General features: G+C 49.2%; 4 protein-coding genes across 4 annotated transcripts; all 4 read left to right on the top strand.

The window, feature by feature from the left end:
• Window positions 1-99: 99 nt before the first annotated feature.
• Window positions 100-2,318, top strand: N7487_004968 (F-box/WD repeat-containing protein; the record flags this gene model as incomplete). Its single annotated transcript, XM_056872715.1, has 3 exons — window positions 100-883; window positions 944-1,286; window positions 1,337-2,318. The coding sequence occupies 3 exons, from the start codon at window positions 100-102 to the stop codon at window positions 2,316-2,318; spliced, it is 2,109 nt and encodes a 702-aa protein (XP_056730435.1).
• Window positions 2,319-3,177: 859 nt separating this feature from the next.
• Window positions 3,178-4,325, top strand: eb1 (microtubule-binding protein BIM1; the record flags this gene model as incomplete). Its single annotated transcript, XM_056872714.1, has 6 exons — window positions 3,178-3,191; window positions 3,269-3,340; window positions 3,445-3,479; window positions 3,573-3,650; window positions 3,719-4,200; window positions 4,263-4,325. 6 exons carry the CDS (start codon window positions 3,178-3,180, stop codon window positions 4,323-4,325), a joined length of 744 nt encoding a protein of 247 aa, XP_056730434.1.
• A 1,662-nt stretch (window positions 4,326-5,987) lies between these two features.
• Window positions 5,988-7,652, top strand: N7487_004966 (uncharacterized protein; the record flags this gene model as incomplete). Its single annotated transcript, XM_056872713.1, has 1 exon — window positions 5,988-7,652. One exon carries the CDS (start codon window positions 5,988-5,990, stop codon window positions 7,650-7,652), a length of 1,665 nt encoding a protein of 554 aa, XP_056730433.1.
• Window positions 7,653-10,200: 2,548 nt separating this feature from the next.
• On the top strand, window positions 10,201-14,036 carry pmcB (putative calcium-translocating P-type ATPase(PMCA-type); the record flags this gene model as incomplete). Its single annotated transcript, XM_056872712.1, has 5 exons — window positions 10,201-10,950; window positions 11,061-11,491; window positions 11,550-11,695; window positions 11,756-13,178; window positions 13,244-14,036. 5 exons carry the CDS (start codon window positions 10,201-10,203, stop codon window positions 14,034-14,036), a joined length of 3,543 nt encoding a protein of 1,180 aa, XP_056730432.1.
• Window positions 14,037-14,401: the final 365 nt, after the last annotated feature.

Genomic DNA, 14,401 nt, shown 5'->3' with positions numbered 1-14,401 from the left:
CACAAAAAGCCGTCATTCTTTGTCCCAACCACCGCCGTCACATATTATCAGATTTGTCCAATTATTGTTTAATTTGCCCTCGATACACCAACTTCAGTCATGTTGCCACGAGAGACCAACGCCACCTCCACAAGGCGACGCGCCTCGTTGTCATTTCGTCCACGGCCACGCACTGCAGGTCATGCCGCCCCGATGTCAAAAGAGCTGGCTTTGGATACATGGGAGGAGCCATACTTGATGGAAATATGCCAAGATGACCACGCACCCGTCGTGGAAGAGATAGACCCATTCCCGAACGCAGCTCCGCGGCGCCGTGGTGCCAAAAGCTTCTCGAGTTTGAAGCATCCTGTGGATGGTTTAGTCGCTCTCGGCCGCCGTCTATCCGTCAGTCTTCGCAACAAGCCTTCCAAGCAAACAACTCCTCTTGCCGAGCACGTCAAATTGGTTGATGACGACGAAGACCGTTACTATCACCATGTTTCGAGCCATGCAAACCATAAGCGCATGGCCTCCGGCAGCTGGGATGTCCGATCAACAAAACCATACTGGCACCAAGGCTATAGCGTCAATCGGCGCCCTTCTTTGAATAGTGTGTCTGCCCTGCATAGTTTCTATGCCCCCACCGCCTCGATTCCTGCCCCTATTCCGGGCCGTGGGCAGGCACCTCCAGTTCTGCCGAATCACAAATCCGCAGGTGCAGCGGCACGCGCCGCAGCCGCGGCGCAGAATGAACAGATAGAGGCTGCGCGGATGGCTAAGGTGGAGCTGGAGAACAAGATGCTTGATCTGAGAGTTCCGCAGGACTCGGAGAGTGGTATTTGTATTGACCTTCGCGATCGATCGGACGTGTCGGACACCGATTTGCTAGCCGTTATGCGACTCGGTAAGGATGAACCCCCCCAGTGGGCAGCGGGCCTGTTTTGCTAATTTACTTGTTTTTCAGATCCCGTGGCTCTGCTTCCGGCTGAGATTACATCCCACATTCTATCATATTTGGACCCTGATTCCCTCATGAACGTGGAGCTCGTGTCTCGCACCTGGTTCGGTGCGTCCTCTTCCCATGTTTGGAAGCACGTATTCCGCAATGCATATGGCCGACGGCCAGCAAGCGAGACGGCCTCCAAGTTGAAGCTATCATCTGGCTTAGGGAAGTCAATCCCGTACCAGGACTGGAAGAAGAAGTTTCTTGTTCGGCGCGCTCTCGATCAGCGCTGGGCGGCTGGCAAGGCTGCAGCCATTTATCTTCAAGGTCACGAGGACAGCGTCTATTGCTCTCAATTTGACGAGTAAGCTAACATTGATCCTTTAATGCCGTGCACTGCTAACCAGTTTACAGGAACAAAATTATTACCGGCTCCCGTGATCGGACGGTTCGTGTGTGGGACGCACACTATCCGTGGTCATGCAAGAAAATTATTGGACCACCCGCGGCCAGGACTTTCCGTCGTGGCCCAGTGAACAATCCAACCGCCCAGGCCACGGGGACTTCCCCATTCATTACTATTACACCACCGTGGCCCACTCTGGATGAGACGACGGAAATTACGACACCGTTGGAGGAAGCATCGATATACCACAGTGCATCAATCCTGTGCCTGCAGTTTGATGAAGAGATCATGGTCACCGGATCTTCGGACTTTACCTGTATCGTGTATGACATCAAGGACGACTACCGACCAATTCGTCGTCTTTCCGGCCATCACGCCGGTGTGCTTGATGTATGCTTCGATGACCGCTACATCGTCTCATGCTCCAAGGATACCACCATCTGTGTGTGGGACCGAAATACCGGTGAGCTTTTGAGGCAGCTCAACGGTCACCAAGGGCCAGTGAATGCTGTGCAGTTACGTGGTGACCTTATCGTGTCAGCCAGCGGTGACGGCGTTGCCAAGATGTGGAACGTGATCTCAGGCCAATGCGTCAAAGAGTTCACCAGCAAAGACCGTGGCCTCGCATGTGTCGAATTCAGTGATGATGGCCGGACCATCCTCACTGGCGGCAACGACCGTATAATCTATCAATTCGATGCCAACACTGGCGAGCTCGTCAACGAGCTTCATGGGCATACAGGCCTCATCCGATCTTTGCATCTCGACAGCGCAAATAAGCGGATCATTAGCGGTAGCTATGATATGAGCGTCAAGGTGTTCGATCGTGATACGGGTGACCTGTCTATCAACTTCCCGGGCTGGACCACAAGTTGGATGCTGAGCGTGCAGTCCGATTATAGACGCATTGTTGCGACGAGCCAAGACTCCCGGGCTGTCATTATAGACTTTGGATATGGTCTAGACGGGATCGACCTGTTGGAGGAGTGATCTATTTGCATTTGTTTATATATGGCTTGTTCTTCTTCTCAGCGTTGCTTCTTCCCGTTTGGGATTGCTTGGTCATCATTATTATACATTGCTAGTGGGAGTTGGATATGAGGTTTTTCGTATTGGGTACAAATTGGATCAGGCTGGAATATTGGCAAAATACATTCTTGCTCTTCTTTGTTATATTTATACATCCACATAACACCAGTGTAAAATCTATGTCTACATATGTAGCTTGTATTATTTTATATCTTATATCGTTAGAATAGCCTCAATTTCCAACGTCTACAGAGTTAGGTCGTCACCTGAGGTGTCAAGACAGCTGCTACCTACGGAGTACAAGATCAATAGATCGACCATTTCTGCTGGTCTAATGTGTCAAATATGGCAGCCGGGAAGGCGGTAGACACGGCGGTCAATCGGTTAAGTAGCGATGCATGAGGCGACAACTTGATATCCTTAGCTAAGGCCATGCTGGGAGATATGACATATGAGATTTGACCTGTTGCGATGTAATTGTACCTCACTCGACAATGTAATAGTTTCATGCGCCGAGGTAATATTTTCGGTCTACGATATGATACCTCAGGTATACCATGACACCTCAGGCACCAAGACATTGATTAACTAATCCATCTGTGATTCGCCAGAAAAAGTGGGCTAGCGCCAGTGTGATCCGTGGGATTTAGCATCAAAACAATCCCTCTGCTGTTTCCCATCAACCACACAAGCAGAGACTGACAAGAAGTCTTGGTCTTGCAGTGTAATATCTCCATCCGACTCTCTTTCCGCTTAGCGCTTATCCCAGTCTCATTTTTCGCTTTAGCGTTTCGATTGATAACCATTTTACCCCACCATCATGGGTGAATCCAGGTTCGGCTTTTCTCCTATTCCCCGCCATCTCGCGACCAATATGGCCTTGCTGACCGCCGATCGATTTATGATTTCAGACAGGAGCTGCTGGCATGGCTTAACAACCTGCTTCAGCTGAACCTTACCAAGATTGAGCAGTGCGGAACTGGGTATGGTTGATCAACATTCTCTCCCCGACATTAAACGGCCCGCGGGGCGAACTTTGTTTTTGTATAGATCAGATGGGCTAACCTCTTATCTTGTCTCTCTATAGTGCTGCCCTCTGCCAGGTGTTCGATTCGATTTTCAGTATGTAATGACTACGACTTGCGCAATAATTGAGAGACGGGCGGTTCCGTATTGGGTTGTGGAACATACTGACTGACTGGTCTCTTTGTTCAGTGGATGTTCCCATGTCCCGGGTCAAGTTCAATGTGAACACTGAATATGCTTACCTCCAGAACTTCAAGGTTCTTCAGAGTATGTGAATGCATATTCCAAATCGGTCAACGATCCCCCTTTTTTTTTTAACATATTCCATCACCCAGATGTCTTCGCCCGTCATTCCGTCAACAAGCCCATCCCCGTCCAGTCCCTCACAAAGTGCCGCATGCAGGACAACCTTGAGTTCATCCAGTGGGTTAAGAAATACTGGGATCAGCACTATCCCGGTGGTGAATACGACGCCGTCGGCCGGCGCAAGGCCTCCGGCGCACCTGCTTCCGTTGGTGGACCTGCTTCGCGCGCCCCGTCTGCTGGCAGCGCACGCCGTGGAGTGACCCCGACAACTGGCGCAGTCCGTCCCCGGGTTGCCACCGCGGCCAGTGGAGCGGCCACTGCTGCCCTGCAACAGGAGATCTCGACACAAAAGGAAGCGATTGCAGGACTAGAGAAGGAGCGGGACTTCTACTTTGCCAAGTTGCGCGATATTGAACTGCTACTCCAGAGTGCCATTGAAGCCGACCCCGAGCTTGAAAAGGAAGAAGACACGCTTGTTAAGCACATCCAAGGCATTCTATACTCGACCGAGGTCCGTTCCCTTGATCTATTCGCTGAAGATTCCCCAAACTGACGCTTATGCGCCCCCATTAGGACGGCTTCGAGATCCCCGCCGAAGGAGAGGAAGTTCCGGGCGATGATCTCGAGACTTTTTAAGCGAAAAATGAGTTCTGGGCCCCGAGAGGAGGAAAGAAAGACTCGTTACTAATACCCCCCGCGTCTTTTATTCTTTCTTGTCTTCTTTCTATTGGTGTCAAATAAGACGAGCACGTAGATATGGAGTCCAATGCATACATCTTATTTTTCCAGAGACAGAGACAGAAACAGAGACAGTGGTCTGACACTTCGGCTTAAAATAGGTTTATGGAGAATGAGATCGGCAAATGATTCGCCGTTAGTACGGAGGACAACGTACTCCGGAAAGTGAAAGTGGAATTAGGTGGAGTAACACACAACTGATTTAATATTTTCAGGATATATTGAATCACATAAACATAAACATGTCAACATGTCAACATGGCCTTCTACTCCGTACTCCGTAGATAGTAATTATGCATGTAACCATTTGTCCCTTGCCTACAACATCCATATGTCCATATGTACTCCGTCAATACGCTAAAGATGATAATTAAACCTGCATGGTACCCTAGTCCCAAACCGGACTAGTTATCTTGGCCAGAACCTCATCCGGGCCCTGTCAACTTTTCTATTCGTTGATCTCGCGGTACCTGGCTGTACCTGGCCGTGTACCTGCGTTGAGAACTGTTATTATTATTTTTTTCCCTTTCTTTGTTTTCTATGGAGGGGGAAAAAAAAAGAAGACTGTCATAATTCCATTTCAGATATCTTTTTCTCCCTGAAATCAGAAAGAATAGAAAAAGAAAGAAAAAGAAAAAGAAAAAGATCTGTCGGCCCCCGAGCCTAGTTCGTCACTAACACGGGTCGCATAGACTAGGCCTCGATAGGGGATTGTTTGGTCCAGTCTGGGTCTTTTCCATCATTTTCCCATTTCGCTTCTTCTCTTTCGTGTGTCTTGCTTTTTCATCGCTTTGGGGTCTTTTTGTTGGTCTCTTTCTGGTCTCTTTTTTCGGGGGCTTTTGCAATTTCATGTACATTTCCTTCCCTCTGGACAACTGAGAATTGTCCCAGTGTGACTATACCGCCCTCAAAAGTTCATCCGTCTGACATGCTGGCTGCCTCGACCTATTAAACACTCTATATTTCTCCTTTTGGTCCCAGATATCCAAAACACAATGGATTAGGACATGAGACTGGACTCTCTTTCTTTCATCTCGCTCTTTTTGTCACTCGTTTACTCCAGGTATGTGTTGGTATCAAATTGTTCGAAGCCCTCGATCTGTTTGCTTACATGGCGTGGGGCTGCAATGTGCTCCAATGGAATAAAATCCATACTAACTCCGCTTAGTCGTTTGTACGATTGCCATTCCCTCCACCTAACTGTGCGCCTTATATCAACATATTCTTGAGCTGCTATTCATGCTACGCTCTGATTGTTTCTGATTGTTGATCGCAACGTTTGGCTACGCTTCTGCCAGCATCCATTCATTCAATACTGTCAACCGGGTCATTCTTTTCCTCGGACGATCTATCAATCTTTCCATGCCAACTGTGCGCACGCTAGAACGTGTTTTTTTTTTTCTCTTTCGTTTACATTAACCTTATCGACCCCATTCTTCGCAATCCTGCGAAGCTCAACCTCTGTGAGGATCATACATACTTTGTTTTATTACTTTGTCGTGATATCTCATTGTATGCGATTGGCAATTGACCGTGGACGTGTATGGAAAAATTGTCAACATGGCTCATAGTCATCACCGTCACTCGCGCATCGGCAATCTAATTAGTGCTAGGCGCCGCCGGGAAGCCAAGCAGGATGAACAAAAGGTGGACTCAGATTTACTTGAGGGTGGTGCATTTCAAACCCCCATGCTCCCCGCTACTGATATACTTCCGGATGAAAATTGCGACTCGAAAGACTCTCTGTGTCTTGAACATGGTATGAACGAATCTGATACACTGCTCGAAAAGCGGGATGAGACGACCTCCGCCGACCCGACTAGTATCGAGACTGTATTGCAGATAGTCGATGCTAGCTCACAGGCACCCTTTCAGTCGACTGCTACCGACTTTCCGATGACGATATCGGATTCTGCGTACGCCACTGACACTCTACCGAGCTCGGATGTCTTGGCTGCGACTGCGACTGCGAGTGCAACTGCTGCTGCAACTGCTGCTGCGACTGTGGCTGCGAGTGTCTCTATAGATTTAGGGCTATTGACCTCGCCGACGACGTTGCCACTATCCGAGACGTCACTTTCAAGCAGCTTTACGAACTCCACTCAAACTTCTTCGACCACCTCCACAAACACCAGTGGACTTCCGTCAGCATCAAGATCTGCGTCAGCTACAGTCATCACTTCGCCTGCATGGACTTCGACTCGTCTCATTACTCATTCTAGCTCTACGCCCTCTGCTACGACAACATCATCCCAGGCGCACACTTACTGGTCATATTCCGGTTCTACCTCCGGCTCCAACTCCAGCTCCAGTTCCAGCTCCAGCTCATCGATGAGCTCGACCTCCAGCACAAACTATGCAACCTCTTCGTCAGATGTATATGGAGGCTCTGAGTCAACTAGCTCAGCAACTGGTGCCGGAACTGCGCCAACTGCAAGTGAGACGCATGTCTCGGGGCAGGGTTCGACAACCAATCCTAACACACCTAAAATCGTGGGCGGTGTAATAGGATCAGTTGCCGGTGTCGCTCTCATCATTCTTCTCCTATTTTATTACCTCCGCCGTCGAGGACTCTTTATGGGGAAAACGGGACGTCCAGCAATGTTAGGTGACGCAGCAGCTGGGGCTGGGGCTGGAGCAGCGGCTGGGTCTAGAGAAATTGTCGAACGACGCGAAAGTAACGATCCCCTCTTCACAGCCTCATACCTCGCCCCCGCATTCATGAAGCGCTGGCGCCAGTCAACGGCAACAGCCCGCTCTGGAAGCACCGCCGACTCTGCCCCCAGCGAACGCGGGTTCCAAAAGATTTCCGGCAGAAAGCTTCCTCCCGTCTTTACTCACGGTGGAGACGGATATGGCGGTGGACTGGACGGCGATTCTCCCACCGCACCAGGTTTCTCTGCCACCTCCCCAGCAACCGGGCCAATTGGATCGCCCTCTTTCTATGCTCCGCCCCCTACCTCCCAATTTGGCAGTCCCCTAGACTCCAACTTCACCCGTGAAGTTGAGGAGCCCACCCCACCGACACGGCCCAACCTCGTCCACCTTCCTATCTCCAACTCGGTTAACGTTGCCACTCCCATCACTGTCACCCCTGCCCACCCAGTTGCGCAACCCCAGAGTGCAATGCCCTGTGCACCGCCGCGGCCGGATGGGCTTGGCCGCAGCTTACATAGTTTCGATGGGAGTCGAAGCAGTCGATTTACTGAGGTGATTGATCAGTGATTGGCAATGTTGCAATGTGGGATATGTGAAATGATGGAAATGAAGTGATGGGTGGGGGCGCAAGCCCTCTGTTGTGACATCGGACTCCGGGGCTTGTCCCCGATCGTGCCTTATTTTTTTTTTTTTTTTTTGTTATTATTTTCTGTTCGATTCTACCTCTTTGTGCTGTTGTAAAAACGCATTTCCTGTCTTTCATTGTCATTTTGTTGATATATTCTTCTTTTCACTATTGATACCCCCCTTCTTCCTCTTTTCTTTCTTCTGCTCCTATTTTTCTCTTACTTCTTGTTCAAATTAGTTTCTCTTCACTATCTTCCCACTTAACTTTTAATTTTTGGATCGTTGTGGATATATTACTTTGCTCTCTTCGTATGACTAGGTGTATGAGTCAAGGCCTAAATAGTGTTAGCTCGGATACTCAGTGTAATGCAAAGTTATCGAGCTTCACATATGAAACGTTGTACATTTCCCATACGCATAGATGGCTCCTGGTAGAGACCTCGCTCGCATTTTGGACTTCTTACTCCAAGGTTGCCCAGGTGCTCGCCAACCGTGTAACACACCTTGCGAATCCCACTGTATGGCTATGCATGCTGACCACGTGGCAGAGCCGGTGAGGCTAATATTATTGCAGATCAATGTCATTTCTTGTAGGACCACTTCATCTGACATGAGACTTCCATCGTGTTGCCGTCTGAGACTAACTACTGCTGTAGTTGGATTAGATATTTCTTTCTAAATGTCTGACAAGTCGAAAGAGATGAGTTTCCTCTGATGCTTTTGCAAAACTAGGCGCCTCCAAAGAAAACGCTTGTCGGCTGTCAAATAGTCGAAGGGGAGGCCCAGCTTTGACGGCTTACATTTGGAACCAGGCGCAGGCGCAGGCGCAAGTACTCTTCAAACCTCGTGTCAAATGGGACTTTAAACATTAACCTCTTCTCAACTTTATCTACACTGACGCGTCCTGAGACCAGATTTGGGCTGTACTTCCTTTTACAGCCACTGTCGGTTCCCTAGATATTGTGTACGAGTACGAGTGCTTCTGCCTAGCTACTCAGAAGTCTTGTGGCAGCCTTTTCTCGGAGTGAGCTCACCTAGTATCATTGCCACCTATTGCACTGCCCTTCCATCATCAAGCTGGTGATGTTTCTTGCCTCCTAAGTCATACTCGAGCTCATGAGCTTCCCGTTATAGTATGAGGCGCACCGCCACATTTTTAACGCACCGCCACAAACACGCCACATGGAGATCTTCCATCCCTGTCTTCCACGCCTCCTTTCACCCGGAGACCCCATCATCAAGTTACCACGAAGTAACTACTCTGTATTATGTACAGCTTAGTGGCTCTCGAAATCAAATCATATCTGTGTGCCTTGATAGGCTCGGACAGCGGTGCCGCGTGCTTATGATGCGTACAGTCTAGCCGCTCATGAAGTGGACACCTACCCCGTCCGCAACAACCTAGAACACACACGATCAAGCCCCATGATGCAAAGAGATTCGTCTTTGCCTCCTTACTTGCGCCCATGTCCATGGTCAAACAATAATGCCAATACAAACACAATAAGTCGAGGTGAAAATATGCCCCAATGATTGGGTCCTCCGCGAGGCGCAGCAGTTGACCTAATCCACAATGACAAACCCAATTTGATCGCAACGCCATCACATTGGATACCTGAACTTGGCGTAACGCTATTCCACAACCGCTGATCTCAGAATTTAACTATGCATGTAGCATAGACATGAAGAAAACGGGGCTAGAGTTAGAGAAAAAGAAGCCCGGCGCTTACATTCCTCAGCTTTTTAGGGGTATGCCTATCAGGCTTCGCCGCCTTTAATAACAAGATACTACTCCTACATCACATCCCATACGGAGCTCCGTAGGTGCCCCCCGTTATTAACTGACAAACATTGCCGCTTGCAACCTTGGAAGGGGGCTGTGTTTTGTTCCCGGGGTAATAAGTGTCACATTCTGGCACCACTTGGAGAGTATATTTTACTTTTTTCGATCGCTCCAATTCTCTCAAGTGGAGATAATATATCCCTCTTATACTTGGCATTATTTGTTACAACCCTCGTTGCGGATTGCCAAAAAATTGACACTAAATCCTCGGCATATCTGGGCATCCTGGGTGGTACCCGTGGACACAGCCCCATTGAGAGGGGGAAAAAGATAACAAGGTCTCGCAACCCCGACGACACACGAGATAATCTCTTTGAGATCAGAGCGTATTTACATGAACATCTGCATGAGCTCCTTTTTAATTTGACTCGCATAATATTTTCGGAGCCCCGTGCGATCTGCACTCTATGTCTTCAAACAACGACTCCTCCCATCAGGGCTCACTGTTGAGTCCTGTTATAGTGACAGATTTTTCGGGCAGAGAGGTTGGTTACCCAAGCCATCCTATACACGCCTGAACTATTTCGCTGATCATCCCATTTTCTTTTTTTTTTCTTCATGCAGCGATCTATATCCACAGCCTCTTCCGCATGGTCAGGTCCTACAGATCTAAACCACAGCCCGACTTCACCTGTCTCACCTGATATGGCGTGGAATCCAGACCCAGCCCGTCTGATGGTCCACAATGCCTCGCATCGACCGTCACAGTCGATCGATGGCGATACTTTGCGTCCGCGGGCGGACTCATTCGCTTCTTCTGCAGATACTATGGTTCGCTCCCGGGCGAACTCCGAAGTAGACCCGGCCCATACTTCCAAAGATGTATACGACGATGTTTCGCTGGCGGATGCATTGAAACCGGATCCCCGGAATGAATCTGATTTTCAAGTGGAGGATAATCGGTTTGCGTTTTCTCCCGGTCAACTAAACAAAATGCAGAACCCAAAATCCTTGGCTGCATTCCATGCCCTTGGTGGATTGCAGGGTCTGGAGCGCGGTCTGCGAACAGATTTAAATGCCGGTTTGTCAATAGATGAAGGGCGTCTGGAGGGTAAGGTCGAGTTCCAGGATGTGGCACCTTCGGCACAACACACATCTACTGGGAAATCTCCATCAAAGCCTGTCACTTCGACGCCGGTGCCGGCGTCATCTGGTAGTGGCTCACCCTTCGAAGACCGCATTCGTGTCTTCAGTCGGAACAAACTACCCGCTCGGAAATCAACCGGGTTCCTAAAATTATTTTGGGCTGCTTACAACGACAAAATCATTATATTATTGACTATCGCCGCCGTGGTCTCACTATCCCTGGGGATATACGAGACCGTGTCAGAAGGCTCAGGCGTCGACTGGGTGGAAGGTGTCGCCATCTGCGTGGCAATTTTGATTGTCACAGTGGTCACAGCTGCGAACGATTGGCAAAAAGAGAGACAATTTGCCAAACTCAACAAAAGGGCAAGTCTTTCCCCTATCAATCTGGAGAGTCAAAACAGCTAACATCCCAACAGAACGATGACCGTGAAGTCAAAGTAACCCGCTCGGGCAAAACCGATATGCTTTCAATCTACGATATTATGGTCGGCGATATCCTCCATCTCGAGGCAGGTGATTCCATCCCCGCGGATGGCATACTGGTTTCAGGCTACGGCGTGAAGTGCGATGAGTCTTCCGCTACCGGCGAGTCGGATCAAATGAAGAAGACGCCCGGTCATGAAGTCTGGCAGCAGATTGTCGACGGCAAGGCAACCAAGAAGCTCGACCCGTTCCTGATTTCCGGTAGTAAGGTTCTCGAAGGTGTGGGAACTTATGTTGTCACCAGTGTTGGACCTTATTCTACCTATGGACGGATACTGTTGTCGCTACAAACCCCCAATGACCCAACGCCGCTTCAGGTCAAGCTGGGTAAGCTGGCGGATTGGATTGGATATTTAGGTACAGCGTGAGTTGACATTTCTTACTTCCTACTTTTGTGACGGGTTACTGATAATAATTTGCAGAGCTGCTGGCATCCTGTTCTTCGTTCTGCTCTTCCGATTTGTAGCCGACCTTCCTAATCACCCGGAAAGGAACGGTGCTATGAAAGGCAAAGAGTTTGTGGATATTCTTATTGTTGCTGTCACGGTTATTGTAGTCGCTATTCCAGGTAAGCGCTGGTGTTTCGCACAATTATTTGAACTATACTAATATTCATGTTCTTTGCTAGAGGGTCTTCCATTGGCCGTAACGCTAGCTTTGGCCTTTGCTACTACCCGAATGGTCAAGGAGAACAACCTCGTCCGTGTCCTTCGTGCATGCGAGACCATGGGAAATGCTACTGTCATTTGCTCTGATAAAACCGGTACATTGACACAGAACAAAATGACTGTTGTAGCCGGAACCTGGGGCTCGGATCAAGACTTCAGCCAGAGAACCGAAGACGAAGATGTGGAGGGTTCAATGACTACTTCCGAGGCTTCCCAGAAATTATCGCCTCCCATTAAGGATTTGATCATCAAGAGCATCGCTTTGAACTCGACTGCCTTTGAACAGGAAAAAGACGGCTCTATTGATTTTGTCGGTAGCAAGACTGAAGTGGCGATGCTTCAGTTAGCCCGAGATTATATGGGCATGGATATCGTCTCGGAGCGTGGCTCCGCTGAGATTGTCCAATTGATTCCTTTCGACTCCGCCAGAAAATGCATGGGTGTTATTTACCGTGTTCCTGGTGTTGGCTACCGACTGCTTGTCAAGGGAGCGTCCGAATTGATGGTCGGTGCTTGCACCACGGAAATTGTCAACATTGATATGTCCAAAGAGAGACCCGATGTGGAGTATCTTTCTGAGGCACAGAAGAAGAACCTCCTGGAGATCATTGACAATTATGCTCACAAGTCTCTTCGGACAATTGGCATGGTCTACAAGGACTTCGCAACCTGGCCCCCGACGGAAGCTAAACATTCTGAAGATGCATCGGCGAACTTTGAGGATTTCTTCCATGATATGACCTGGGTCGGAGTTGTGGGTATCCAAGACCCTCTTCGTCCTGAAGTCCCGTCAGCCATTCGTAAATGCCACTCAGCAGGCGTCCAGGTCAAGATGGTGACTGGCGACAACGTTGCCACTGCCACCGCCATTGCAACTTCTTGTGGAATCAAGACGGAAGATGGATTGGTTATGGAAGGTCCTAAGTTCCGTCAACTCACAAACGCGGAGATGGATGAAGTGGTTCCGCGCCTGCAAGTGCTGGCACGATCATCTCCCGAGGACAAGCGGATCTTGGTCGAACGGCTCAAGGCCCTCGGTGAAACGGTCGCTGTCACAGGTGATGGTACTAATGATGGCCCGGCTTTGCGCACTGCAGATGTTGGCTTCTCTATGGGCATTGCTGGTACTGAGGTCGCTAAGGAGGCGAGTTCGATTATTCTCCTGGATGATAATTTCAAGTCCATTATCACGGCGATCTCCTGGGGACGAGCTGTCAATGATGCCGTCGCCAAGTTTTTGCAATTCCAGGTCACGGTCAATATCACGGCTGTGATACTCACTTTCGTGTCATCTGTTTACAGCAGTGAGAACGCAAGCGTTTTGACTGCTGTGCAGCTGCTCTGGGTGAACCTTATTATGGATACCTTCGCCGCTCTCGCCTTGTGAGTTATTCTGCTCGTTCTTTTATTTTTTGCTTGGACTTCTTACTAACATTCTGGAAAAACAGAGCTACGGATGCCCCGACTGAACAAATTCTCGACCGCAAACCTGTCCCCAAACACGCCTCCCTCTTCACCTTGACCATGTGGAAGATGATTCTCGGCCAAGCTATATACCAGCTAGCCATCACATTCATGCTGTATTTCGCAGGCGACAAGCTCCTCAGTGCCCATCTCAGCTCCGAACCCGAGCTGCGCGCGAAGCAGCTCGCCACCGTGGTGTTCAACACGTTCGTGTGGATGCAGATCTTCAACGAATTCAACAACCGTCGCCTCGACAATAAGTTCAATATCTTCGAAGGCATGTTCCGCAACTACTGGTTCCTAGGAATCAACGCCATCATGATCGGCGGTCAAATCATGATCGTCTACGTGGGCGGCCAGGCCTTCAACGTGACTCGCTTGAGCGGCACCCTCTGGGGTGTTTGTATTATCTGTTCTATTGCTTGCTTGCCCTGGGCTATCGTGCTCCGACTTATCCCAGACTACCACTTCGGGCTTGTCTTTAATGCCATTGTTGGCGGCATGGCTATTGTTTTGCGCCCTCTTTCTAAAGGGTTCAAGGTAATTGGTCGTGGTATCAGGTCCTTCTTTAGGCCTGTGAAGCGTTTCACTCTCCGTGTCGTCAACAAGGGGAAGTCAGAAGACGATGTCGAGTTGAACGCACAGCCCACAGACTCTGATGATCCCGAACAAGCTCCTGAGAGCCTTGAACCGAGCAAGCAAAAGGCCTCTCCTGAGCGTCCTACCACGCCTCCTCATGTCGTGGTTCCTCCTATCACAATTACGACCTCTCCTTAGTTGTCATTTTAGCGTTGGTGTTTTTGGTATTTGGTTGGCTGTTTGATATTTTATTGTTATGCTATTTGTATATAAAGAACTGGGTTTGATAGAAGATGTGTATATATCCCCATCAAAAAACGATATTTCTGCATTATTCATGAAAATTTACTTCTCTCCACATGGAAAATCCCGAGCAACCCAGTAGCGTATTTACTCAGAATACTCAATATTAAAGACCCAAGAGCCTCCAGACAACTGGGTTCAAGTCAGTATATTTCTGCCTCAGGCCCCAACACCCCGTCTACCAAGTGTCCAGCTCCATCTCCCGTGGACTCCCCGATTGACTCCGCATTGCCCTGTCGACTCGCCTTGTGATTTATCTG

Source organism: Penicillium crustosum (genome assembly GCF_028827405.1).
Source record: "Penicillium crustosum strain IBT 35664 chromosome Unknown utg000002l_segment0_segment0, whole genome shotgun sequence".
Lineage (NCBI taxonomy): Eukaryota > Fungi > Ascomycota > Eurotiomycetes > Eurotiales > Aspergillaceae > Penicillium > Penicillium crustosum.
Note: the sequence above shows the minus strand (reverse complement) of the source record. Positions and strands in the feature narration are given on the sequence as shown.